Source organism: Pan troglodytes, chromosome 13 (assembly GCF_028858775.2).
Source record: "Pan troglodytes isolate AG18354 chromosome 13, NHGRI_mPanTro3-v2.0_pri, whole genome shotgun sequence".
In the NCBI taxonomy this organism is placed as follows: Eukaryota; Metazoa; Chordata; class Mammalia; order Primates; family Hominidae; genus Pan; species Pan troglodytes.
In genome coordinates, this window is record NC_072411.2 from 137,189,000 (window position 1) to 137,213,398 (window position 24,399).

The 24,399-nt window shown below is 49.7% G+C and overlaps 1 protein-coding gene across 1 annotated transcript in view; it reads left to right on the forward strand.

Moving 5' to 3' along the window:
- SH3BP4 (SH3 domain binding protein 4) overlaps positions 1-24,399 on the forward strand; it is a 105,012-nt gene that overhangs the window by 68,974 nt on the left and 11,639 nt on the right. The window contains exons 3-4 of the mRNA XM_016950767.4: positions 15,555-15,804; positions 21,579-23,938. Of these exons, the coding sequence (XP_016806256.1) occupies positions 15,687-15,804; positions 21,579-23,938 (2,478 nt within the window). The 5' untranslated portion in view covers positions 15,555-15,686. The remainder of the gene's footprint in view (positions 1-15,554; positions 15,805-21,578; positions 23,939-24,399) is intronic.

The following is a 24,399-nucleotide window of genomic DNA, read 5'->3' on the forward strand; positions in this document are numbered from 1 at the left end:
GGTGCACACAGCCGGGAGCAGGTAATAGAGAGAGGAGATCAGACTGGAATACACTGGCGATCACACTGACTGGACACAGTGGGCTGGATTGGGGGCAGAAGAAAGGGAGAGATGCAGGGAAAGCCTCTTGTGTGAGGATGATGGGCTTGACAGTGGGAAGGGTGAATTTTTTTTTGAGATGGAGGTTGGATTTTGTTGCCCAGGCTAGAGTGCAATGGCGCGATCTCAGCTCACTGCCACCTCCGCCTCCTAAGTTCAAGCGATTCTCCTGCCTCAGCCTCCTGAGTAGCTGGGATTACAGGCATGCACCACCACACCTGGCTAATTTTTTACTTTTAGTGGAGACGGGGTTTCACCATGTTGGTCAGTCTGGTCTCGAACTCCTGACCTCAGGTGATCCGCCCGCCTCAGCCTCTTAAAGTGCTGGCATTACAGGTGTGAGCCACCACGCCTGGCCAGGGAAGGGTGAGTTCTATTGTCACCACTGTTTCTGCTGCTGCTACCTTCTCAATCTAGAAGGTGGTCCATTCCATTCCTCCTTTTCCAGATGAGAGATCTGAGGCCAGAGTTCCCAAACTATACTCTAAAGATTCTTTAAAAAAAAAAAAAAAAAAAAAAATCTTTAAAAGAGACAAAAGCAAGTTCATGTTCTATATGGAAATGTTGTTGTAAATGATATTTGAATTGACTATTGATCAGATTATGAGAAAGAAACTCAAGCTGGAGCTTGTGGACCCCCCAAGGGAGAGCCACCGAATCTAGGAAGATTCTTCTTTGCGACATAAGAGAAAGAACAGGAAAGGCAGTGAAACAGACACCACTGAGCTGGGCAGACTCTGGCTTGCCCTGAAGCAGGTTTGTAGGAATGGGTGTCTTTAAAACAAGATTTTAGTTACTGAATTGAAAATGCCTAGATATAGAAATAAGTGACTTCTTGACCAGGTTCAGTAACTCATGCCTATAATCGCAACACTTTGGGAGGCCAAGGCAGCAGATCACTTGAGGTCAGGAGTTCAGGATCAGCCTGGACAGCATGGCAAAACCCTGTCTCTGCCAAAAAATACAAAAATTAGCCAGGCGTGGTGGTGCATGCCTGTAATCCCATCTACTCAGGAGACAGGGGCAGGAGAATTGCTTGAACCCAGGAGGCAGAGGTTGCATTGAGCCATAATTTCACCACTGCACTCTAGCCTGGGTGACAGAGCGAGACCCTGTCTGGAAAAAAAAGAGAAGAAAAAATAAGTGACTTCTCTTTTGCAGCAATAATCTCCTGAAAATATAATCGGAAAAAGAGACGGCATTCACGGCGATGACAACATCCAAACCCAAATTTAAAATATCATAATGTATTAAAAATGATTTCTGCAAAGAAAACGTTTTGAGTCCTCTTCCGACTACTACTGTTACTACTACAGCTAGTAGTTGTTAGTGGTAGTGCTGGTGTTACCCAACAGTTATTTTTAGTGCTTTTAGTTAACATCAACCCTAGAAGAAGTGCTTTTTGTGTACCTATTATCTCATTGTGTTTTCATTGTTTCCATTTTGCAGTTAAGGAGTCCTTTCAAGGGCAAGTGATTTTTGTCCTGAGCCTCCCAGCTGGTGATTGGTAGTGCCAAGGCCCCAAGTCCATCAGCCAGACTCTAGGCAGAGTGTCCCACCCTCATAATCTTGACACCAGGGAGGGGCAAACTGTAGTCTGCCTCCTATTTTTTATAAATACATTTTTGTTGGAACATGATCCTACTCAATTATTTGTATCATCTACAGCTTTTTTTGGACCACAAGGGCAGAGCTGAGTCTTTGTGACAGAGAATATATGGCCCCACAAAGCCTAATTTACTCTCTGTCCCTTTACAGGAAAAGTTTGGCCGTCTCTGCCCTACACTGCTCTGGGACTCATATCTAAACCAATGGGGACCCAACCACATTTGTGGAAGAAAAGATGGAATAGTATAAAGATGTCACTTCTTGTAGGGCAGTACCCAGGAAATCCCAGTGGGAATATGTTTTTGCACAAATGAGATGGTGGGAGACATTGTATTAAATTATTCTAAAGTTTATTTGGAAGAGGGCCGGGTGTAGTGGCTCACTCCTGTAATCCCAGCATTTTGGGAGGCTGAGGCATGTGGATCACTTGAGGTCAGGAGTTTGAGACCAGCCTGGCCAGCATGGTGAAACCCTGTCTCTACTGAAAAAACAAAAACAAAAACAAAAAATATTAGCCAGACATGGTGGCACATGCCTGTAATCCCAGTTAGGAGGCTGAGGCAGGAGAATCCCTTGAACTTAGGAGGCAGAGGTTGCAGTGAGCCAAGATCATGCCACTGTGCTCTAGCCTGGGTGAAAGAGTGAGACTTTGTCTCCAAAAAAAAAAAAAAAAAATGATAATAATAAAGTTTATTTGGAAGAAAAAAAAGGTAAAAATAACTGATGGGACTTTGAAATAGAACAGTGCATAGAAGCCAGACCTTCCATGTAGTCCAACACAGCAGAACTATCATGGTTAAATAAAGGTTGATATTGTGGTAAATATAGGCAAACTAATGACACAGAACAGCCCCGATTCAGACCCTAGTGTCTGTACACATTAAAAAATGCATTAAGATGACATCACATGAGTCAGAAGGGGACAAATTGTTCAGGAATTCATGCAGGAGTAATTGCTCATCTGTTTGCTAGTTAATTTTGTAACATCCCTCCCCGAGAAGCAAAATACATTCTTTGTACATTAATGTCAGTCCACAAACCTTTTATTTTTAAGTAAAGGAAAATAGATGTGAATGTTTATTGAATTTGTCATCAAGGGAGGCCTTTCTGTGCATCAAGGGGAAATGACAAAGGAAAGATTGATATGATTAAATAATTGAGACTTTATCAAGTTACCAAATGGATTAGTGCAAGCAAGCACAGAGTGGGGGAGATATTTGCAGCCGACCTGCTGAGATTTTAGGATGTAATTGAGCAGAAGGTGCAAAATGATAATCCACAAGGTAGGACATAAGAAGTAGTTGCTACTTGGCCGGGTGTGGTGGCTCACACTTGTGATCCCAGCAGTTTCGGAGGCTGAGGCGGGCAGATCACTTGAGGTCAGGGGTTTGAGACCAGGCTGGCCAACATGGTGAAAACCCGTCTCTAATAAAATACAAAAATTAGCCAGGTGTGGTGGCGCACACCTGTGGTCCCAGCTACTAGGGAGGTGGAGGCTGCAGTGAGCCAAGATCGTGCCACTGCATTCCAGCCTGGGCGACAGAGCGAGACTCTGTCTCCAAAAAAAAAAGTAGTAGTTGATACTTGAACTATTTCTGACTAATGGTCAAAGGAGGGTGGATTGAAATGTTGAAAGCGGGTGAATCGAGACATTGACGGCCCATCCCCTCGTTGTCAGATGAGCAAGGCTTTTCTTGACCTGCTAGTTAGGGGTGAGAACTGGACACCCGCTGCTGTTGAGAGGATGGATTGTCACAGTCTTCCAGGACTGCTTTTGGCAACCCTTCCTACTCTACTTGAAAGCAGTCCTAAGAAAATAACCCAAAATATGGAGTATGATTAGATACAAAGATGATCACTGCTGTGCCACTTACACTAGCAAAAATGTGGCAGTCTTGCTGGGAGGAGCAGGGTCAGGGTGGTGCTCCCTCTGCAGAGTTGCAGTTGGGGCCTGATGGGTCTGGTTGGGCCCCACTCCTTGACCTTGTCCCTCCTCACATCTTTCTAGCCAGTAGCCCATGTCTCCTACTTAGTGGAGTAATAAGGCCGGGAGAAATAGGTGTACCTTTATTTTCATGTAACGGCAAAATGACTTTCCCCAAATCACAGAGCTGGAATTGGGAATCCTGGAGTTAGATCCACCAGGATTAGTACACAATTAGAGGTGCTCAGTCAAGTATCTGAGAGCGTCCAGAATCAGCTCAGCTGGCCTCCTTTTCACTTGCTCGTAGCATGGCCTTACAAAGTTGCAAAGACCTGCTGGAATCAAGGCCTCATATTTCAGAATAATAATGGGAATTCAGGCTGGGCACGGTGGCTCACACCTGTACTCTCAGCACTTTGAGAGGCTGAGGCGGGTGGATCACCTGAGGTCAGGAGTTCAAGACCAGCCTGGCCAACATAGTGAAACCCTGTCTCTACTTAAAATACAAAAAAATAACTGGACATGGTGGTGGAGACCTGTAATCCCAGCTACTTGGGAGGCTGAGGCAGGAAATTGCCTGAACCCGGGTGGTGGAGGTTGCAGTGAGCCGAGATCGCATCACTGCACTCCAGCCTGGGTGACAGAGTGAGACTCCATCTCGGGCGGTGGGGTGGCGGGGGAGAAGAATGGAAATTCATTTTATAAAAAGCATTTTTGATTGTAGAAAAATCTTAGGAAAATTAAGAAAATTTTGAAGAGGAGAAGAGCTCTCCATACACTTGCTACCTAGAGATAAAGTTAGCATTCAGTGTGGAACTTACTCTTCTTTTTCTATAAAAGGTGTTTTTTTGAAAACAAAGTAGAAGATTTTATTATACAATCTGTGGATTTAAATTTTTAAATATTATGTTGTATGGATTTTCCATTCTATTAAATAGCCTAAGAAGAATTGTAATGGCTGCACAGCTGTTTCTGGAGATACGGTGCCCTCAAGCTGTGTGTGAGGAACTAGGTTGCTCCCATCTCCATGTCACCAAGCACTTTATCTACATCTTTGATTTCCTGAAGACGGGTATATTGAGGGACAGTGGGAGGGGAGGAGGGACAGGAATTCTGTCCCCTCTCATTTTCTTAATAAATATTGGTCAAGGATGGATTTTTCATTGCTTTTTTGCTCTAGATATCTCGATTAGTAATTGATGGACATGTGAGCTCTTCAGTAAGGAAATTCATTCATTCATTCACAAATTGTACTCATTGCTTAGAGGCCAGATTCTTGATAAACTGGTGGTTAAAACTGCAGTTGCTCCCTTTCTTTGTGGCTGAAGGTCTGGCTGAGAGGCAGAGGCTAAAACAATAAACTAAGGAGTGACACCTTGCAAAGTCATCTCTCCTAAGCGACGCCCTGAGGGCCCATCCACAGTTTGCATGCATGGGGTTGGCAGGTCAGGCATCCTGGGGTGTGTTGGCGCTTTTTCAGCAGATCCACTGGGTGGGCTTTGCTTTCTGCTTGTGGCTTTTTGCAACGACTGTGGCATCCTCATGGCTGCTTTGGCTTCAGGGCTCCACTCACGTCCTCACAGTATGAAATTCCTTGAGCCTCAGACATGGCATGTGTGTGTCACTAATGAGAACTGTTGGTAGAATCAGGAACAGTATTAAACCCTAGAAGCTGCCTCCCCGTCTCCAGCCTGTTCAGATCCAGCATTTTCATCAGGGAAAGCCCCTTTCAATAAAAGTGAGGCCTCAGTTTTCTCATCTGTAAGATGTATGTGTGGGGCTGGCTAGCTCTGCAGTTTTCAGAATGGCACCTAAGATGCACTTTAAAACATTCCTTTGGGTTAATGTGTACTAGAAAAGATCTATCAAGTTGTAAAAAGCGGGTTGATTGATAAAGAAGTATTAATAACATTTGATTTTTTTTTAAAGAAGATGGTAAGTCAGTGAGTAGTGTTTGGAGGCCACAAATCCTTTCAGTGCCGAAGCTTTGCGGTCTTAAGTGGCAGGTGGGAGCCAGGAGTCTGAGTACAACCCTCTGGCCAGCCCCAGTCAAATGAATGGGCCTCTCTGCTTGCTGCTCTTAAAACGTCTTCAGAGATAGTTGCACTTTTTATTTCTGGTCACTGGCTGGGGACCAGAGCTTGGAAGTATTTCTGGTCTGGGCTGATCACAGGGTCCTGCTTCACAGCCTGTCTGCTGTCAGCCGTCTGACACGGGCGGGCCAGCCTTCCCATGTGATTCAAGGGGGCTGACAGCAGCCCATTGCCACAAATGTCTGCCTAAACCCCAGGCTTGATGAGCACTTGACAGGTACACACTGGTGTGTCTGTGAGCTCTTCATGATTCTCAGCGGCAGGATGAGGGCGGGGAAGGAAGATGTAGGTGAAGAGCTTTGACCTAGGAGCGCGCTAGGGAAGCGAGCCAAGGTGTCTGCGAACTTCCAGTCCCATCCACACCCAGAAGACATGGTGGGGGCCCCCACCCCTCTCCTGTGGCGTTGGTTGCATGTGTGTGTCTTTCCAGCTTAATGATAAGCAGTCGAGGGAAGGTCCGGGTCCTGCTTTCCCTTGTGTATTTACTGGTCCTGAATGCACGTGATGCTAAATTAATGTCTGAGCGCAACAGTCATCCGTGCCACAGATGACACCAAGCACCAAGCTTCGGGGGCCCCCGCAGTCTGTGGGAGACAATCCAAGCTTGGGCTGGGCACTGCGCTCAATGCTGGAAAATTATAAAGACAGAGCAGCCAAGTCACCAGCTTTCAAGGAAACGAGTGTAGTTAGGGAACTAAGAAAAAATAACAAGCATGATGAACAGTGCGATGCCCGGGATAAAAGCAGTAAATGCCTACAGATGATGACGTGTGTCCAGGAGAGCTAGGAAAAGAGTGGACTTCCATTTGCAAAGGCAAAGGCACTGTTTCAGGGGGTCATTCTCCAATCGGTAGGTTTTGATGTTATAGAAACGGGGAGCCCTGTTGGGTCTTCAAGAAAGTGGGTGGGAAGAAAGGCACAAGGTCTGGAGATGTTTTGGAAGAAACAGTAGCTGTGTTTGGTGAGCGCATGGGATGTACGGAGGAAGGTGTGAAGAATCTGGAAAGCTTAGAATGTCTCCCACAGACTGTGGGGGCCTCTGAAGAGTCTGAAGTAATGGTTGCTTTGAATGCAAGGAGATTCTGGGATCTGTGCAGTGTGCTGAGAACAACCCCACAGAGGGGATGGGGGGAGGGATGGGGCCAGGAAGAGAGGAAGCAGGGGAGAGGGGAGGCAGGCAAGGGAGGAGGCCAGGTAAGAAGAAGCTCAGGCCTTGAAGAGGGATTCGCACGCCCTCCCCTCCTCTTCCTGACCTGTCGGGGCATCCCCAGCCTCAGATGTTCTCAGTCTGGCCGGTGAAAACATCTGGAATCGTGACTCCAGCCACGCTAGCCATCTCACTTTTTATAATAAAAACTGAACAAGCAAGGAACACCTAGTGACGACTCATGGCCCTTGTTTTCCCCGCATCTCTGGAGTCTGAGTCACCAGCTTGGCACCCACAGTTAAGCCTTGAATGTGTGCAAGTTATAACCCGGTGTCTGGCACGGAGAACCTTAGCGCTCCTTCCCCTCCAGGTCTTCCATTCTTTTGTTGATTTGTCTCCAATACGGGTTCCCTCAAAACCAACTCTCTTCCATTTATTTCTGTCCCTAGTTTTGAGCACAGAGCCTCGTTGCTAGAGCCTGGCACTCCGTAGATGTTCACTAAGGTGACCTCTGTGCGTAGTCCCAGGTAGATGTGGCACCCAGGATATGCCCACCTTTCTCAAACTCAGACTGGAACGCGTGGTCCTGCCCTCGTTCCTCATTTTTTCACCCTGTGGCGTGGTCTTGGCTCTGAATAACCGCTGCCACCTCCTAAACTGAACACAGTTGTTTAGGGAAATGCACCCAGAGGGGCACCGTGAGTGAGTCTGATCGGCTGGCGTGCCTGTCGGTGGCTGCCCATGCCTTCCGATGGGCCTTGCTGTTTTCTCCCCCAGGAAGAGGCAGCCCACCCGAGCCCCAGGCAGCATGTTCCTCCTGTGCCCTGGGTGCATTAGGCGAGATCAGGCGTGTTCAGGGTGGTATGATGATAGACAGTGCTCCGGGAGCATTAGGAAAGGTTCTGCTGATCAGGCTTCTGTAACAGGGCGGGGCATCTGCTAAGGTGGCGGGAAAGGTTTGGATTTCACTGCACCTGGGCTGGTCCTCGCCCTGAGTCGGAGCCTTGCATTCCCTGCCAAGCCACGCCCAGAAGCATCCTGGCAGGGACACCAGTCACGTGTTGACTCTACTTGGGCTGTTTCCCAGACCAGTCGGATCAGGACTAGGAGGCAGATTTCCGCGATTTTGCCTTTGGAGTGAGAGGAGGCTGGGGTGTTAACCCCGTGGTCTCCTCATGGTCCCATCAAGTGACTCTGTGAAAGCCAGGAGTCCCTCCCACCCACCCCAGGCCCCGAAGGCTTCTCCACTATAGCAATGGGGTCCAAAGCTCGGGGTGCTGGGTGTCAGGCCGTCAGTAACAGGAGGACCGACCTGCTGGGGCGGAATGTCTGTGGGTTTTAGGGTCCTCCGGAATGCACTCTTGCTCGCGGAGGGAGATGAGCAGATGTGATGAGTTTCCATCGACAGAGCTGGTGACAGAAATTACAGAGAGCAGGTGGAATCTCCCGCTTTTTGTTTTCTAACCCGGAGGAAATCTGATGAAATCAACATGATACTCCAGAAATTATCATCAAACATGGAGAATGAGTCATTCTAAAAAGGCACACAGGGAATTGTCAGGGGAGGAGCAAGGGCAGTATTTATGCCTCGATCCCCTCCAGGCCAGCTGCTTTCCTTCTGCAGCGTTCAGGTTCATGGCCGCAGGAGAACGGAGGAGAACGTGAACAGTCTGTGCGCTCAGCCTGAGGTTCCCGTAAGACCTTCTCCGCCCCAGACACGCTCTCGTTAGGTTGGTTTTTCTGGATTGATTTGTTCTCTAATTGTTCCTTGGGGTAGATCATTGGCAGTAGGCCACAGGGAGAATATTCTGTGATCTGGAGTCTGCGCGTGGCGTGACGGCAGCCGTAGCAGAGGGGGTGTGTGCGGCTTCTTGAGTTTGCCGCCGGAATCTGTCAGTGATTCCTTCTATATGCAGTGATGTTGTCTGTTCAGACGCTGCCCTCTTGGTTCCTGGGGAGGAGCCAAGAGCAGCCTCTTTTGTCTCTGGATGAATCAGCCTTTGCACAGAAAAAGGAAAAACTTATCAGTTATGAGTTCAAATGCGCCTTCCTGTCTTCCTAGACCTGACCCTGGCTGGGAGGTGAAGAGGTGAGATGGAGCCTGCTCCTCTAGGGGGTCTTGAGATCCAGTGGTGGCTGTCCTGCCCAGGGTGGGCCCTGCAACTGCAGGCTGTCCTGGAGAAGTGACCACTGGGACCTGCTGAGTAGACGGTGGTCAAGCTTGTTGGGCTGTCCAGGTAAACCCGAGGTGCCCACCAAGGGAACCTGTTGGTGTTTTGAGAATGTGTGGCTTAGGTTTCAGGAACAGAGTAGAATTCCTAAATTCAGTCTCCTGAGTATAATCCTATCACATCAGCCATTTGGCTCCCTTAAAGATTATCCCAGAGATACCTACCGAGTTACCTCTGAAACAGTCATCTTTGTTGAAACCGAATTCGTTCATTCATTCGGGTTTGAGAGCCAACCATGCACATGACAGGAACAGAAAAAGACAAACAGATGGTCCTATGTCCTGGGAATGCTCAGATTCTCATGGAGAAATTGGGCCAGGGACAAGTCTGTGCATGGTGTGTCTAGCGGTGGTAAAGGGCAGAGAAAGAGGATGGGGTAAGGGCCGCTTGTGTTGACATTTGAGCAAAGACCTGAATGAAGTGAGGGGATGAGAGCATCTCGTGTCTAGGCCGGGGCCTTCTGGGCTGAGAGCACTGCATGTGCAAAGGCCCCGTGGTGGGAGGGGCTTGGTACCTGGGGAACTTCATGGAGACCAGAAGAGTCAAGTGGAGGAAGGCAGAGAACAGCAGGAAATGGGACAGGGGCTGATGATGTTGGGCTTCTAGGGCACTGGAAGCTGCTGATGAGAGCCCAGGAGCCTTTGGAGGGTTTCAAACAGAGTCTGGAGGGTGTCTGACTGACTTTTCAAAATGTTCCGGCTGCTAATTGAGGGGTGGACTCCAGGCCGCAGGCAGGCCTGCTGGAGAGGAGCTGATGACTGTAATTGCATCGAGAGATGACGGTGGTGTGGAGGTGCTGGGGAGAGGTCAGCCAGAGGTTGTGTTCTGCAGGTGGAGCCACCAGGAGTGCGTGAGAGAGGGACGGGGCAGGGAAGACGGAGAGGGATGCTGGGCTTCTTGGATGGCTGGATGGAGCTGCCGTGCATGGCTGAGATGGGTGAGGCCAGGGGCAGGGGTTTGGGGCAAGCTCCAGAGTTGGCTTTGGATCCAGGAAATTCAAGATGCACCTTAGGTACTGAAGGGAGCACTTGGTGGGCAGGTGGGTGTCTGAGTCTGAGGTTCAGGAGCCACTTGTTAAAAGAATGGGAATGCAGCCATGTCCACCTGTGCTTTGAGGGGGCTCAGGCTGCCTGGGCATTTGAATTGGTGGCTCCTTAGCAGTTTTCCTAGCCAAGGGGAGATAGCCACACCCATGAACACACCATTCTCTCTCATGGCACGTGCCTGGGAAGGTAGCTAATGTATGTTTCCTAATATTTTCTAATTTTAAAAATGTTTTATTGTGCACATTTTCATACAAGTACATAATTTTAGGAAAGATAGCATAATGAACCTTCGGGAGCTCATTATAAAGTCAATCACAGCATTGTGCCTTTTACTCCTTTTCTAATAAAGCAAGGACCAGTTCACGGGTGCGGCACTCGGGATGGGTGAGTCGGATCTGAGGCTCTGGGCCGTGGGCTCTGGGCTACCTGCGCTCCACAGTCCATGCACTGGTGGGTCACTCTAGGACCTCGCAGGGCTGGGAATCAGCGGAGCTAAGAGATGAGGAAAGAGAAGATGGGCTTCCTGGAAGCTTGGGTGAGGTTGAAGGAACAATGCAGAGGTGGATGGTGTTGGGCCAGCTGGAGACACAGCAAGTTCCAGCGAATGTGGCCAGTGATTGATTGAAGGGTTGAGATCGGCAATACGTAACCCTGGAGGTACAGGTGGAGACTGAGTAGTCGGGGGCTTTTCATCTCAGGCCAGGGCAGCAGCATGGCTTTGAGAAAATCAAGGGCTCACCAGAGGTGGATGGTGAGGAGCTTGAGGAGCTCCAGGGGCCCAGCAGCCACTGGCAGCAAAGGCCTGGACAACTCTGGGCGTGGGAAGAAATAGTTAGCAAGACTGGGAGCAGAGAGTGTTTTGTCAGGCTCACGTCTTGGCTGCGTTACCCTGGGCAAGTTGCTTTAGTGATCTCTCCAAGCCCGTTTTCATGGAATCTGCAAAGTGCAGCCAAGTCTGGTACCTGCTGCCTAGGGCCCTTGAGGACGCAGTGGGATGGTGCCTGGTGGAGCTTGGAGCGCAGCCTGTGCTGTAAGGGGAGGACACATAACCGTCAGCGTCCACGTCTGTTTGTTAGATGCCGTTAGAATCCATCGGGGGAAGTGGGTGATCCAGGGGAGATTGAGAGGTTATCACCCAGAGGTGGCCAGTGAGGGTGGCCACACCAGGCTGAGCTGGGAAGAGGAGGAGGGGTGGGAGGGGAGAGGATTCTGCTGTAGGAAAGAGGACAGAGCTGACATCCCAGTGAGGAGCACACAGGGCAGCCCCGGGATGCTGGCTGCATTCTCCATCCCGTGCCAGCCCTCTGTAGATGCAGTGGTGTCTGGAGGAGCAGAGCTTCCCTTTCAGCCCTCAGTGTGACTCCACCTGCTCAGGAAGGTTTTGGGAGTGGAGAGCCCTCTGCACTCAGTCCACACCAGGGCTGGCTGCCCTCTTTCTGTGCTGTAAAAACGGCCCCGAGGGTGCGGACAGGGGGCACCTCTGTTACTCACCCCTGAATGTCTGGATGGGTGTTACAGCTACACTCAAGGATGGCCTCCCTCTGGCCCTGGGGAGGAAGCTGTCAGTCTGGGGATTTACAGAGCATTGAGGGCCACAGGACACACGTCTCCCACCTGCTATGTGGAGGGGAGGGCTGCCTGTGAGTGAGCTCAGTGGTGCCCGTGGGAACATGATGGCTTCTGGGCCCTGGGAGTGGGACTTCCCTGCTTGGCTTCTCTCGGCCTGAAAAGGGGTGAGGGTGGCAGAGTCCACAGTTGTTGACTCGTCTTCCTTGAATGGTTTCCTCTATGGAGAGAGGACTGCAGATCTCTTTCTAGAACTGCAAACACTTTAGCTTTTTGTCTCATCACTAGTTCAGGGGAGTGGCCATACTCCATCATCAATAATAAACACACACACTGGTGCATCTCCAGAAAGCACGTGTGCAGTTCTGTGACTTCTTTCTTCTGCTCCCAGGGCGCTGGAGGCCATATGTCAGTAGTTTTCAAAGAAAATGACATTGCTGCTTCCATTTTGCCCTTTTCTACAGCCAGAGTTCTCCTCCTCAATCGGAAAGCTGCAGTGGCTTCCCAGGGTCTCCTGGACAAGACTGACCCTTCACCACCGCGTTCCGCCAGCTTACCTGGCCTCCCGCCTTTGCTGTGGGCTCCACCACAGCCCCTCCATCCCTCTAGCCCCTCCACACTCGCGGGGCCAGGTCTTCACTGTGCCCACCTGTTCTTAGGCCTTCCACAGGCCTCTGGGCCTCCTCCTTCTCACTGAACACTCACTGGCATCTCACCTTCTATGGGCAGCTCTCTGGGCCCCACTAGGTGGCCAGTCGTGCTCTCCAGGTAACAGTTCCTGTTACCGCCCTAGGCCCCACCAGGGCTGGCGATGCCCTGAGCAGCCTGCATGGAGCCCCAGATGCCTGATGCCCATCTCTGCTGACAGCTTTGCAGAGCCAGGACATGCCTGGAAGCTTTTGGGAATGCCTCCCTCTTGTGCCCAGATGGACTTTTTGTTAACCCTCCATGAAATAATTCCTCCTGGCGTGAATGTGAAACCAGACAATGCTATAGTCATGAGGCGGCGGGGTGGCCGAGGTGGCCGAGGCAACCCTTTCCCTTCTGCAGGAGAGTTGTGGGCCGTGGGAAGAGCACACATTGGTGATTAACAGGAGTCTTCGTTCGGCCACTGTGACCCAGAGCCTCACCCGGCGCAGTCCTCGGAGTAGCTCTGGACTGGTGGGGGTGGGAGCACCCCAGTCCCTGACAGGATGGGCAGGTGGGCTCCAGTTGCCCTCACAGCTGACACCCCCTGATTTTTCCTCCTCCTCGGGTACAGTCAGATGGAGACTCTCAGGCAGGAACTGTCACTGTCACACGTGAAAGGCCACATGGCAAGTACCGGTCGTGGGCTGGAGATTGTCCTGAAGCTCCTCCCCTCACCCACTCATGGGTCTCTTCATTTTCTTTCTGCATCGATTCTCTTCAGTAAATGATCCCGCATTTTTATATGGGAAGGATTTTTACTCCTCACTCAGCCTATTGAAGTCAGGCTGCTCTGGAGGTGGCCATCACTGGGGTCTCCACAGTGGCCTCCAAGCAGCCCGGGGGCTTGCACACGTGGCCCTTGCATTTGGGGGCTGCTGGGCTGCCTGGCTGTGGTAGGGTGGTCTCTCACATGGCGGCAAGACCCCTTCATCCTGCTCTACACGCAGGCTGTGCATTCAGAGCCACTTGGTCACTGCTTCTGGTAGGGGGCAAGGGTGCTGTGCCGTCAGCGCTGAGCCTCAGCGTCCCAGACCCCAGCAGAGGGGTGGAGTGTGGGGTGGAAGGAGGCTTCCTCCTGGCATGAGCACCGTCACTTCCAGCCGGGGAGTCTCGGTCCAGGGCGTCCGGGGTTCTCCCCAACGCATAGTTCTCAGGGGCCGGGAATAGGGAATAAGCGTGCAGACCTGACCGTTGTAACTTCATGGGGAAAGATGGAAACATCTGTGACCACCCAGTTTGGGGAGAACGGCTTCATTCCTTCCTGTGAATAACTGGCCTGGGTGAGTGCTGGCCTCCACTCCGCCCCTCCTTACACTGCTGGGTAGGAGAGATGGCGGGGCTGGGCTCACGTAGGTGTTTTTTAAGGGAAGGGCCCCCAGCAGGGTACTTCTGCCCCTCCCCAGAGAGGTGGCCACCACGCCCTCCTCTCCTGCCGCCTGCTGCATTCAAGCACCACAGCCCCGGTGGCCCAGCAAGGGAGGCTCATCTCTCACAGTTCCAGGGGCCAGAAGTCCAAAGTCAAGGCTCTGGCCAACTCTGTTCCTAGGAGGGCCCTCTTCCTGGCTTCATGTGTCCTCACGTGGTAGAGGGAGAGAGAACGGAAGCTCTCTGGTGTCTCAAATAAAGGCGCTGATCTGATCATGAGGACCCCACCTTCATGATCTCTTCTAACTCTAACTACTCCCCACTGCCCCACCTCCCGTGCCATCACATTAGGGGACAGAGCTTCAACATAGGAGTTTCGGGAAACACAGTTCAGTCCGTAACACATGCCTTCTCTCCAGACAGCGTTCAGGTGCAGAATGCAGCCTTCTGAGGCCTTGAGATGGAAAGGACGCCTCCCTTGAGCCACTATCCGTCGGTCACTGGGAGCTGGGATTGCAGCTTCTGATGCAGTGGTGACAGTGGCTGAGACTTGGCAGGGTTAAATATTGAACACAAGATTGTGCCTATAGCAGCATGTGGACACACGCCTTGCTCTGCTCACTGCACAGGGGCTCTCCAAGCCATGCTCACTGCACATGGAGCCTGGGGGAAGAGTGGGGATGGTCAGGGCTCCCACCTGGCTGCTGCAGAAACGTTGCAAAGGGTGGTGTCAGGGCCTCCGGGTCTCTGCATGGTAAAGGCAGCACACTGGGTCAGAAGCTACATTCTCAGCTGTCCCTGGATAGAGGAATTGAGGAAAAAGGGACCTCAGACTATTGTATATGTGCCCAGTTATGTAGGGGTGAGATTTGCCTGCTCAGAGCTCTAAGTACTGTGGCCAGCTGTGAAAGTGTCTGCCAGTTTCTCTTGGAGAGCACATGAAATTCACTGCTTTGAAATCGGCTCACTCCTGTTCCTGTCCCTTCTCCCTGGACCCTGCTGAAGGGCCTGCTCAGAGCCAGTCACCTCATTCATATCCAGAACCCCCCACATGCTTCAGTCCTGTCTGTGTGCCCTTCCAGAAAAAAAAGCAGAGGCCTTAGGGGTGATTGTTGTGGTCTCTTCCACGGAAAGATCTTTCCTGCTTAGTAACAGTGGTTCAGTAAATATGCCCTGGTTTCATCTGCATACGTTGCATTGAGAATACCTTATGGCCGCTCTGTGTTGTGTTTAGAATTGTTTATTTGGGGTGCAGGGGGATTTCAGGAGCGGATTGGGTAGGGAGCATCACCCTTGGGGTCTCTGCTGGGCTGTGTTCATTGATGGCTGCTTCCCGGGGCCGAGTCACCATGATGACTGCCCCTGCACTGGGATCAGCCACTCTGAACAAGCAGAGGCCGATTTTTCCTTTTCCGAGCCCTGCAGCTAGCAGCATGAACTGTACAGTCCTGCGCTGTCCTCCTCTTTGATTGTAATGAATGGACTGGCCAGGTGCTGGAGCACATTTCACAAACATCCTTATGCCCCTAAGAAGAGCAGGTGCAAACAGCCGGCCAGAAAACACTGCTTGGGCTGTGTGTGCCCAGTGTGCCAATGAGACAAGCACAAAGTGGGCACAGAGGCCAAGGAGCAAGCGCTGCTCTGCTCTGTTGGGCCAGGAAGGATGAAATGGGTCTGTCCTCATTAGAACAGCCTGGAAGAAAGAGGATTCCCACTTCCCATAAAATTACCATTGAACTCATGTTTCGCTTGCTTAAGGGACTTTTTTTCCTCCTCTACTTTCAGGAAGAAGCATATTGCCAAGTGGATGCCGCCGCGCAGCGTGTTTGCTTGAGGCAGAAGCTTCAGCATCTGTTGGGATAACCGGAGGAAGAAATATGAAGCCTTAGCGGCTTTACCCGGGAAGCGAGTTTCGAGATGGCGGCTCAGCGGATCCGAGCGGCCAACTCCAATGGCCTCCCTCGCTGCAAGTCAGAGGGGACCCTGATTGACCTGAGCGAAGGGTTTTCAGAGACGAGCTTTAATGACGTCAAAGGTGAGCTTCTGGGGAACAGGACTGTGGCTAAGGGAGAATGTTGGGAATTTCAAGTTGGGACCCAAGAACTTTTCTGCTTTAAAGATTGCCAGTTTAGCATTCAGATAATTAAAGTTTAGTTCTTTAAACTTCATCATGGTAATAGATTTAGCCCTGGAATCATAGTCACTTGTCTTATTTTTTGGTTCCCCTTTATTAGTGAAACCCCTTCTTGATACAGGGTATGTTTCTTTTTACTTGATAAAATTCCGTGACAGTGTGGTAGGGAGCTTGGTGGTACAGAAACCCAGGGGAACAGAGAGTGTGGTAAGTAGATGAAATATTGAGAACCACTAGAGAAGAAAAAAGGTAGCTTAGGGGAGAGGTCAGCAAACCTTTTCTCCAGTCTGATAGGAAATATTTGAAGCTTTGCAGGCCGTATACCATCTCTGTCACAACTATTCATTGCTGCCTCGTTGCATGAAAGCATCCATGAAGTAAGTCATTAAATAGCCAGAGTCGTGTTTCCAAGACAACTTTTTTTTGCAGACAGCCCCATTTGGCCCCAGGGCCATGCTTTACCAACCCCTGATCTAGAAGGTGGTTCTAAAGTTTAATAACCCTGGGTCTCCGGGTTTCTCCAGTAGCCTCGTAAAATTGAGTTCATGAGAAAACCTATCTTTTGGACACCAAGGTGAATACTAGCAGGTCATTTTCTTCCTGCACATCTGCCGTAACCTAGGCCACGTTCAGTCTCTCTCACATGCTCCGTTGGGGCTTGGCAGCTACAGTGACAGCACCATCATCATCAATATCATCATCCCTTGGCTTTCTCTTAGCTGTTGAAATTGTCTTGCCTGGAGCACAGCTGAAAAGTAGGAACTTGACTTTGACCATTTGTATCCTCAGCCCCAGCCTAAAGTCAGTGCTAAGTAAATGTTTCTTGAACTAAACTGCTATCCCCCAGATAAAGTTGTAATCCTCTACCCTGATGTACAAAAATCATATGCACTGTGTTTATGTCTGTCTAATTGAGTAGCTTCTCCTCCCCCTTTATCCCAAACATCTTCTCCCTGCCTCTGATTGATGCTGGCATCCCTGAGCATTGCTGTAAATGTTCTTTAAAAGAAACGTCTAGCCCGTGTGAGATTTTATTTGTAAGAGAGCAGCAGTGATTGGGTGTTGCCATAAATAACTGAAGCATTTATTTTTCAGATTCTGTTAATGGACATTTTGTTTTTTACTTTATAGCCCAACTCATCAGAGTCAAAGCTAGAACTTGGGAGCATAAATTGTGTGATTTGGGCAGAGTGTTAAAGTGAGGAGGGCAGAGTCTTAAAGTGAGGTGAATTTTTAAAAATGTCAGTGGGCCGGGCACGGTGGCTCACGCCTGTAATCCCAGCACTTTAGGAGGCCGAGGCAGGCGGATCACGAGGTCAGGAGTTCGAGACCAGCCCGGCCAACATGGTGAAACCCCCGTCTCTACTAAAAATACAAAAAATTAGCCAGGCATGGTGGAGCGTGCCTGTAATCCCAGCTACTCAGGAGGCTGAGGCAGGAGAATCACTTGAACCCAGGAGGCAGAGGTTGCAGTGAGCCGAGATCACACCACTGCACTCTGAGACTCTATATAAAAAATAATAATAATAATAATAATGACAGTGCTCTGGAGGAAATATTGGCTGTTATCCCTAAAAGAATCCCTAATTTAGAGGAGGAAGACAAACAAGACAGCCTCGAACATGAAGGGGAGGGTGTTTTGAGAATCTGAGGTGGACAGAACCATGGGATCTCTGGCCTTGCCCAGAGATTGCCCAGAGATCCTGGGGAATCTACCTCCGAGGCGCCACATGTGACCCAGGCAGTTTGCTAGCCAGAAGCTTCACGCACATCCCAGTGATAGACAGACTTCAAGGTGGGAATTTATTTGAGCCAAAGTATCTGCCATGAAACCTTCTACTCTGATGAATGTTTTGCCTGCAGAAGAACGTAGGCAGACGGATAGGAAATGTATTATTCAGTACATTGAACTTCCTAACACCCAGGGAGATTTTTGTATTAAAATCAAGGTGGCTGTGAATCTGGGTAACACTCCTCAGAATTCATTAAGATAGAATTCGATAGGGATTCTCTGGCATTTGATGGGATGGAAGCCCTTCCCCAGTGTCCCCATCTGCTTGGCGGCAGTTGACTGATGGAGGGCCTTATCTAGAAGGGGGAATCACACAACAGTCCACCTCCGTAGGGTTCTGGAAAGGAAGAGTGGGGTGATTTCCCTTGGCTAAGCCTGATCCCTTGAGTGAAATCTGTGACCACTTCTCTTCCAAGGAGAGTGCTGGGAATTTTAAGTGAAACCATTCTTATTCTTCAGTTGGATAAAACTGAGTGATAATTCTCATTGATACATTCTAGGCTACGCACAAAGCATAATTGATTGCTTTGGTTTCTTAATTTTGAAACTACTGTAAGGGAATTATTCTGAGTGAGCATAATAAGGACATAACCTTTGAGGGATTCTAGCAAGATTTCGATGGCCGGCAAGCTCTACTTAATTTTCATTTAGTTTTCATCTTTATGTGACATTTCCAGTAGATTATGTCAAGGAGATAAAATGGTTTATTATATTCCTGGAGATCATGACTAGCAAGCAGAAATGAGAGAGAAGAGCTTCTGTATCCTCTGGCCTCAGCCTGACCCACATCAATTCTTCCCACCTCTCCATGAAAGCCATTTTCTTTCACAGGTTTTGGTTCACTCCCATCTCATATTAAATAATTTGTTGGTTTTATGATTTTTTTAGAGCACAAGGGCACAGCCAGGGGGAATTCAGACACTGCTTTCACCAACACCAGGATCCAATAGCATAGATTATGGCTTCTCTGTGTCGTTTACACACGCATGATGATCATTCATTCCACAAATACTCATTGAGTCCCTGCTACGTGCCAGGCCTTGTACGAGGCCCAGGGATACAACAGCAAACAAAACAGGCTCTAATGGTGCTGATACCCTAATGGGGAGATGGAGGCTCCCCTGCAAAAGAAACACACACACAGACACACATACACGTATTTCATATATATATATACACATACATATAATATATATATAAAGGATATATGTATTTTATATATATAATATATATAATATATATATGTGTATATATAATATATATATGTGTGTATATATATATATATATATGGTATGTAGAGAAGGAAAAATTCTTAGTTCTTGGCTTGGGCCCCTATAACAAAAGACATTAATAAGAGAAAAGCATGCAAACTTACTTAATATATGTTATATGTATATTACAGATATATAATTTCTTCATAAGGAAATGAAGACTTAAAGAAGTAATTAAACCTGAGGGATTTGATGAGGTGTGGAGAGTCCTGGAAAAATGTGATGGGACAAGAAAAAGCATAAGCGGGTGTCATGAGCTGGAGGACAGCAAGGCCTGGGCATTGCAGATTCCCTGTGTCCTTGGAGATAGGATGCTCTGTCCCCCACATATAGGGAGGGCCCCTCCCACTTGAGGGTCTATGACCTGCTTCAGGGGGCGGGCAGGGAGTCCTGCCTGCACCTGCGGTTTCTCAAATTCCTCCAGCTTAAAATATGTGTGGTGCTATATTTTGGGGTAGCATGTTCTGAACCTCATCAGGTACATGATGTAGTGGTTGGTGGTAAGAGCTATGGAAAACGATAACATTGGGGCCAGGAGATGTCTATTTCACATAACATCCTGTGCGTCCGCAAGTTGGGTCAAGCAATATTATGACAAGTGCCTTATCTACGTCTTTGCATTTTGTCCTCTCCAAAGCTCATTGAGGAAATACACTTTTTGTCCACCATGAGTGGAGTCTTAGGCTCTGGAGATCACACAGTTTCTAAGGGCTCCACTCGAGTCTGGGTTTAGTGATCCCAGAGCCGGGTTCTCTGAGACACCCAGATAGACCGCCTGCTGTAATTTCACAGGAGGAGGTAGGTGGGGCTTCAAGGCCCAGGGATGCTCCCAGCTAAGCGCATCTCTGTAACCCAGTTAATGTAAATGAATAGAAAATGTCTACCTGATTTCCTAACACCTTCCCAAGGAAGTGTGATTATTTCCTTTCAAAGGAAAAGGAAACTGGCAGGTGATTTTCTGGGGTGGGGAGGCAATTTGATAGAATACGATGACTGTGGACTTCATCACATTAGAAAAGATGTAGGTTTAGTTTAACTAAAAACAGATTCCTTTCTTTGGTCATTTGCTTTGGCAACTTAAAAGAAAGAAAGAAAGAGAGAGAGGGAGGGAGGGAAAGAAAGAAAGGAAAGAAAGGAAAGAAAGAAAGAAAGAAAGAAAAGAAAAGAAAAGAAAAGAAAAGAAAAGAAAAGAAAAGAAAAGAAACGTTTCCTTTCTTTCTTTCAATTGTTTATTACAGGAAGCCAGAGTGTCAGCAGACTCCGTAAGTGAGGCAGTTTGGGAGGTGGGGGAGGGGAGTCCTGGGGAGAAGTATATATGCTTATTTTCTTCAGAAAGAATGTTCTTCATCTTCTGAATATACCTTCTCATGTATGAGAGGGAGAGAAAACACTTGGATATTTAATCATATCCATTATTTTTCAAAACACACCACTTGTTTGGCTGACTTATTTTTGCTGTTTCAATTGCCGTCTACATTGGTAACATACAGAGTTCAATGGCAGGAGCCATGAATTAACTTGATTCACTTTTTAAAGGGTTGGAATTTTTCAGACTGCTTCAACACTTGTTCAATGATAGTATGAGCTATGACTAGGCATAATCTCTCGTTTTCAAGGTATGTAGACAGTCTGTTTTCATGTTGTGATTTTGAATGATAATTTAAAAGAGGTTGGGCCGGGCGCAGTGGCTCACACCAGTAATCCCATCATTTTGGGAGGCTGAGGCAGGAGGATCACTTGAGGTCAGGAGTTCGAGACCAGCCTGGTCAACATGGTGAAACCCCATTTCTACTAAAAATACAAAAATTAGCCAGGCATGTTGGCACACACCTGTAATCTCAGCTACTTTGGAGGCTGAGGCAGGAGAATCGCTTGAATCTGAGCGGCTGAGGTTGCAGTGAGCTGAGATCATGTCAATACACACCAGCCTGGGTGGCAGAGCGAGACACTGTCTCATAAATAAATAAATAAATAAATAAGTAAAATAAGAATAAAAGAGGTTGGAAGGAACTGACTTCAGAATTCTTACTTTATCTGAGGAAACAGTTTGGTGAGGAACAGGTTGAGTTTGGAAATTTAAGAAGCAGGTTGAGGGAAGCTTTCCATCCAGAGGCAGAGCTTGGAATCAGCTCATACATGTCATTGCGGGAGTTTTTGGAAGCTGTTCATTTCCAGTCCCTGATCACATGCAGTGGTCACCTAACTCACCATGTCACCGTGTTTTCTAAGTTAATCACATTCAGTTTCTCTTTGTATCTAGTAGCAGTTCTTTTAAGAAGAATTTTAACGTTGCCCAAAATGAGATGTTTAGGGCGTAGGGCATGTTAAATATTCCATTGCACTGATTTGCCTTTCTGTGAGTAATGGAGAGGCTCCTCTGTGGTCTTTCTGCCGGACATAGGCTGTCGATTTCAAAGGTGACCAAGTAGCAGGAACCAGTTCGTTGGCCAGGTAAATTACCTACTGAATTTCACTTTGGTTTGTTTCTGTTGGTGACTTGCCTGGGTTATTGTGCACCTGTCTGTTTACCACCGTCCTCTCTCCTTTGGGAAGCTCTCCGGACGCCCCGCCGGCCTTGCCCTCACCATCTGTTTTCTTTGTGTTTTGCACAGTGCCTTCTCCCAGTGCCTTGCTCGTAGACAACCCCACACCTTTCGGAAATGCAAAGGAAGTGATTGCGATCAAGGACTATTGCCCCACCAACTTCACCACACTGAAGTTCTCCAAGGGCGACCATCTCTACGTCTTGGACACTTCTGGCGGTGAGTGGTGGTACGCACACAACACCACCGAAATGGGCTACATCCCCTCCTCCTATGTGCAGCCCTTGAACTACCGGAACTCAACACTGAGTGACAGCGGTATGATTGATAATCTTCCAGACAGCCCAGACGAGGTAGCCAAGGAGCTGGAGCTGCTCGGGGGATGGACAGATGACAAAAAAGTACCAGGCAGAACGTACAGTAATAACCCTTTCTGGAATGGGGTCCAGACCAATCCGTTTCTGAATGGGAACGTGCCCGTCATGCCCAGCCTGGATGAGCTGAATCCCAAAAGTACTGTGGATTTGCTCCTTTTTGACACAGGTACATCCTCCTTCACTGAATCCAGCTCAGCCACCACGAATAGCACTGGCAACATCTTCGATGAGCTTCCAGTCACAAACGGACTCCACGCAGAGCCGCCGGTCAGGCGGGACAACCCCTTCTTCAGAAGCAAGCGCTCCTACAGTCTCTCGGAACTCTCCGTCCTCCAAGCCAAGTCCGACGCTCCCACATCGTCGAGTTTCTTCACCGGCTTGAAATCACCTGCCCCCGAGCAATTTCAGAGCCGGGAGGATTTTCGAACTGCCTGGCTAAACCACCGGAAGCTGGCCCGGTCTTGCCATGACCTGGACTTGCTGGGCCAAAGCCCTGGTTGGGGCCAGACCCAAGCCGTGGAGACAAACATCGTGTGCAAGCTGGATAGCTCCGGGGGTGCTGTCCAGCTTCCTGACACTAGCATCAGCATCCACGTGCCTGAGGGCCACGTCGCCCCTGGGGAGACCCAGCAGATCTCCATGAAAGCCCTGCTGGACCCCCCGCTGGAGCTCAACAGTGACAGGTCCTGCAGCATCAGCCCTGTGCTGGAGGTCAAGCTGAGCAACCTGGAAGTGAAAACCTCTATCATCTTGGAGATGAAAGTGTCAGCCGAGATAAAAAATGACCTTTTTAGCAAAAGCACAGTGGGCCTCCAGTGCCTGAGGAGCGACTCGAAGGAAGGGCCATATGTCTCCGTCCCGCTCAACTGCAGCTGTGGGGACACGGTCCAGGCACAGCTGCACAACCTGGAGCCCTGTATGTACGTGGCTGTCGTGGCCCATGGCCCAAGCATCCTCTACCCTTCCACCGTGTGGGACTTCATCCATAAAAAAGTCACAGTGGGTCTCTACGGCCCTAAACACATCCACCCATCCTTCAAGACGGTGGTGACCATTTTTGGGCATGACTGTGCCCCAAAGACGCTCCTGGTCAGCGAGGTCACACGCCAGGCACCCAACCCTGCCCCGGTGGCCCTGCAGCTGTGGGGGAAGCACCAGTTCGTTTTGTCCAGGCCCCAGGATCTCAAGGTCTGTATGTTTTCCAATATGACGAATTACGAGGTCAAAGCCAGCGAGCAGGCCAAAGTGGTGCGAGGATTCCAGCTGAAGCTGGGCAAGGTGAGCCGCCTGATCTTCCCCATCACCTCCCAGAACCCCAACGAGCTCTCTGACTTCACGCTGCGGGTTCAGGTGAAGGATGACCAGGAGGCCATCCTCACCCAGTTTTGTGTCCAGACTCCTCAGCCACCCCCTAAAAGTGCCATCAAGCCTTCGGGGCAAAGGAGGTTTCTCAAGAAGAACGAAGTCGGGAAAATCATCCTGTCCCCGTTTGCCACCACTACAAAGTACCCGACTTTCCAGGACCGCCCGGTGTCCAGCCTCAAGTTTGGTAAGTTGCTCAAGACTGTGGTGCGGCAGAACAAGAACCACTACCTGCTGGAGTACAAGAAGGGCGACGGGATCGCCCTGCTAAGCGAGGAGCGGGTCAGGCTCCGGGGCCAGCTGTGGACCAAGGAGTGGTACATCGGCTACTACCAGGGCAGGGTGGGCCTCGTGCACACCAAGAACGTGCTGGTGGTCGGCAGGGCCCGGCCCAGCCTGTGCTCGGGCCCCGAGCTGAGCACCTCGGTGCTGCTGGAGCAGATCCTGCGGCCCTGCAAATTCCTCACGTACATCTATGCCTCCGTGAGGACCCTGCTCATGGAGAACATCAGCAGCTGGCGCTCCTTCGCTGACGCCCTGGGCTACGTGAACCTGCCGCTCACCTTTTTCTGCCGGGCAGAGCTGGATAGTGAGCCCGAGCGGGTGGCGTCCGTCCTGGAAAAGCTGAAGGAGGACTGTAACAACACTGAGAACAAAGAACGGAAGTCCTTCCAGAAGGAACTTGTGATGGTGAGTGCTCAGCAGGTGCCTGGGCGTTCAGGGGTGCTGCTCAGCAAAGCCTTTCCGCCTTCCCAGTGCACGTGGGCGTGGGCCGTGGTGTCGTAAGTCACCAGGACAGTGTCTGTGGCTGATGTCCCGCTGCCTGAGATAGGTGCGGCTCAGCACAGCCTTTCGCCTTCCCAATATGCGTGGGCGTGGGCCGTGGTGTTGTAAGTCACCAGGACAGTGTCTGTGGCTGATGTCCCGCTGCCTGGGATATACGTGTGGGGCTTGAAGTGTGCTTGAAGTGGAGATGGGGTTTACGGGGGATCCTGGGGGGCCCCAGACAACCCAAGGACCCTGCAAAGAAGAGCATTCCAGTTACTTTTCCCACCGAATCTGTGAGCTCCAAGAGGGTCCCAGAATGGACCAGAGGCGGGTGGGGGCAGAAGGAGGCCTGTGCTCTCGCCATTCAGTTTAGATCTCTTGGG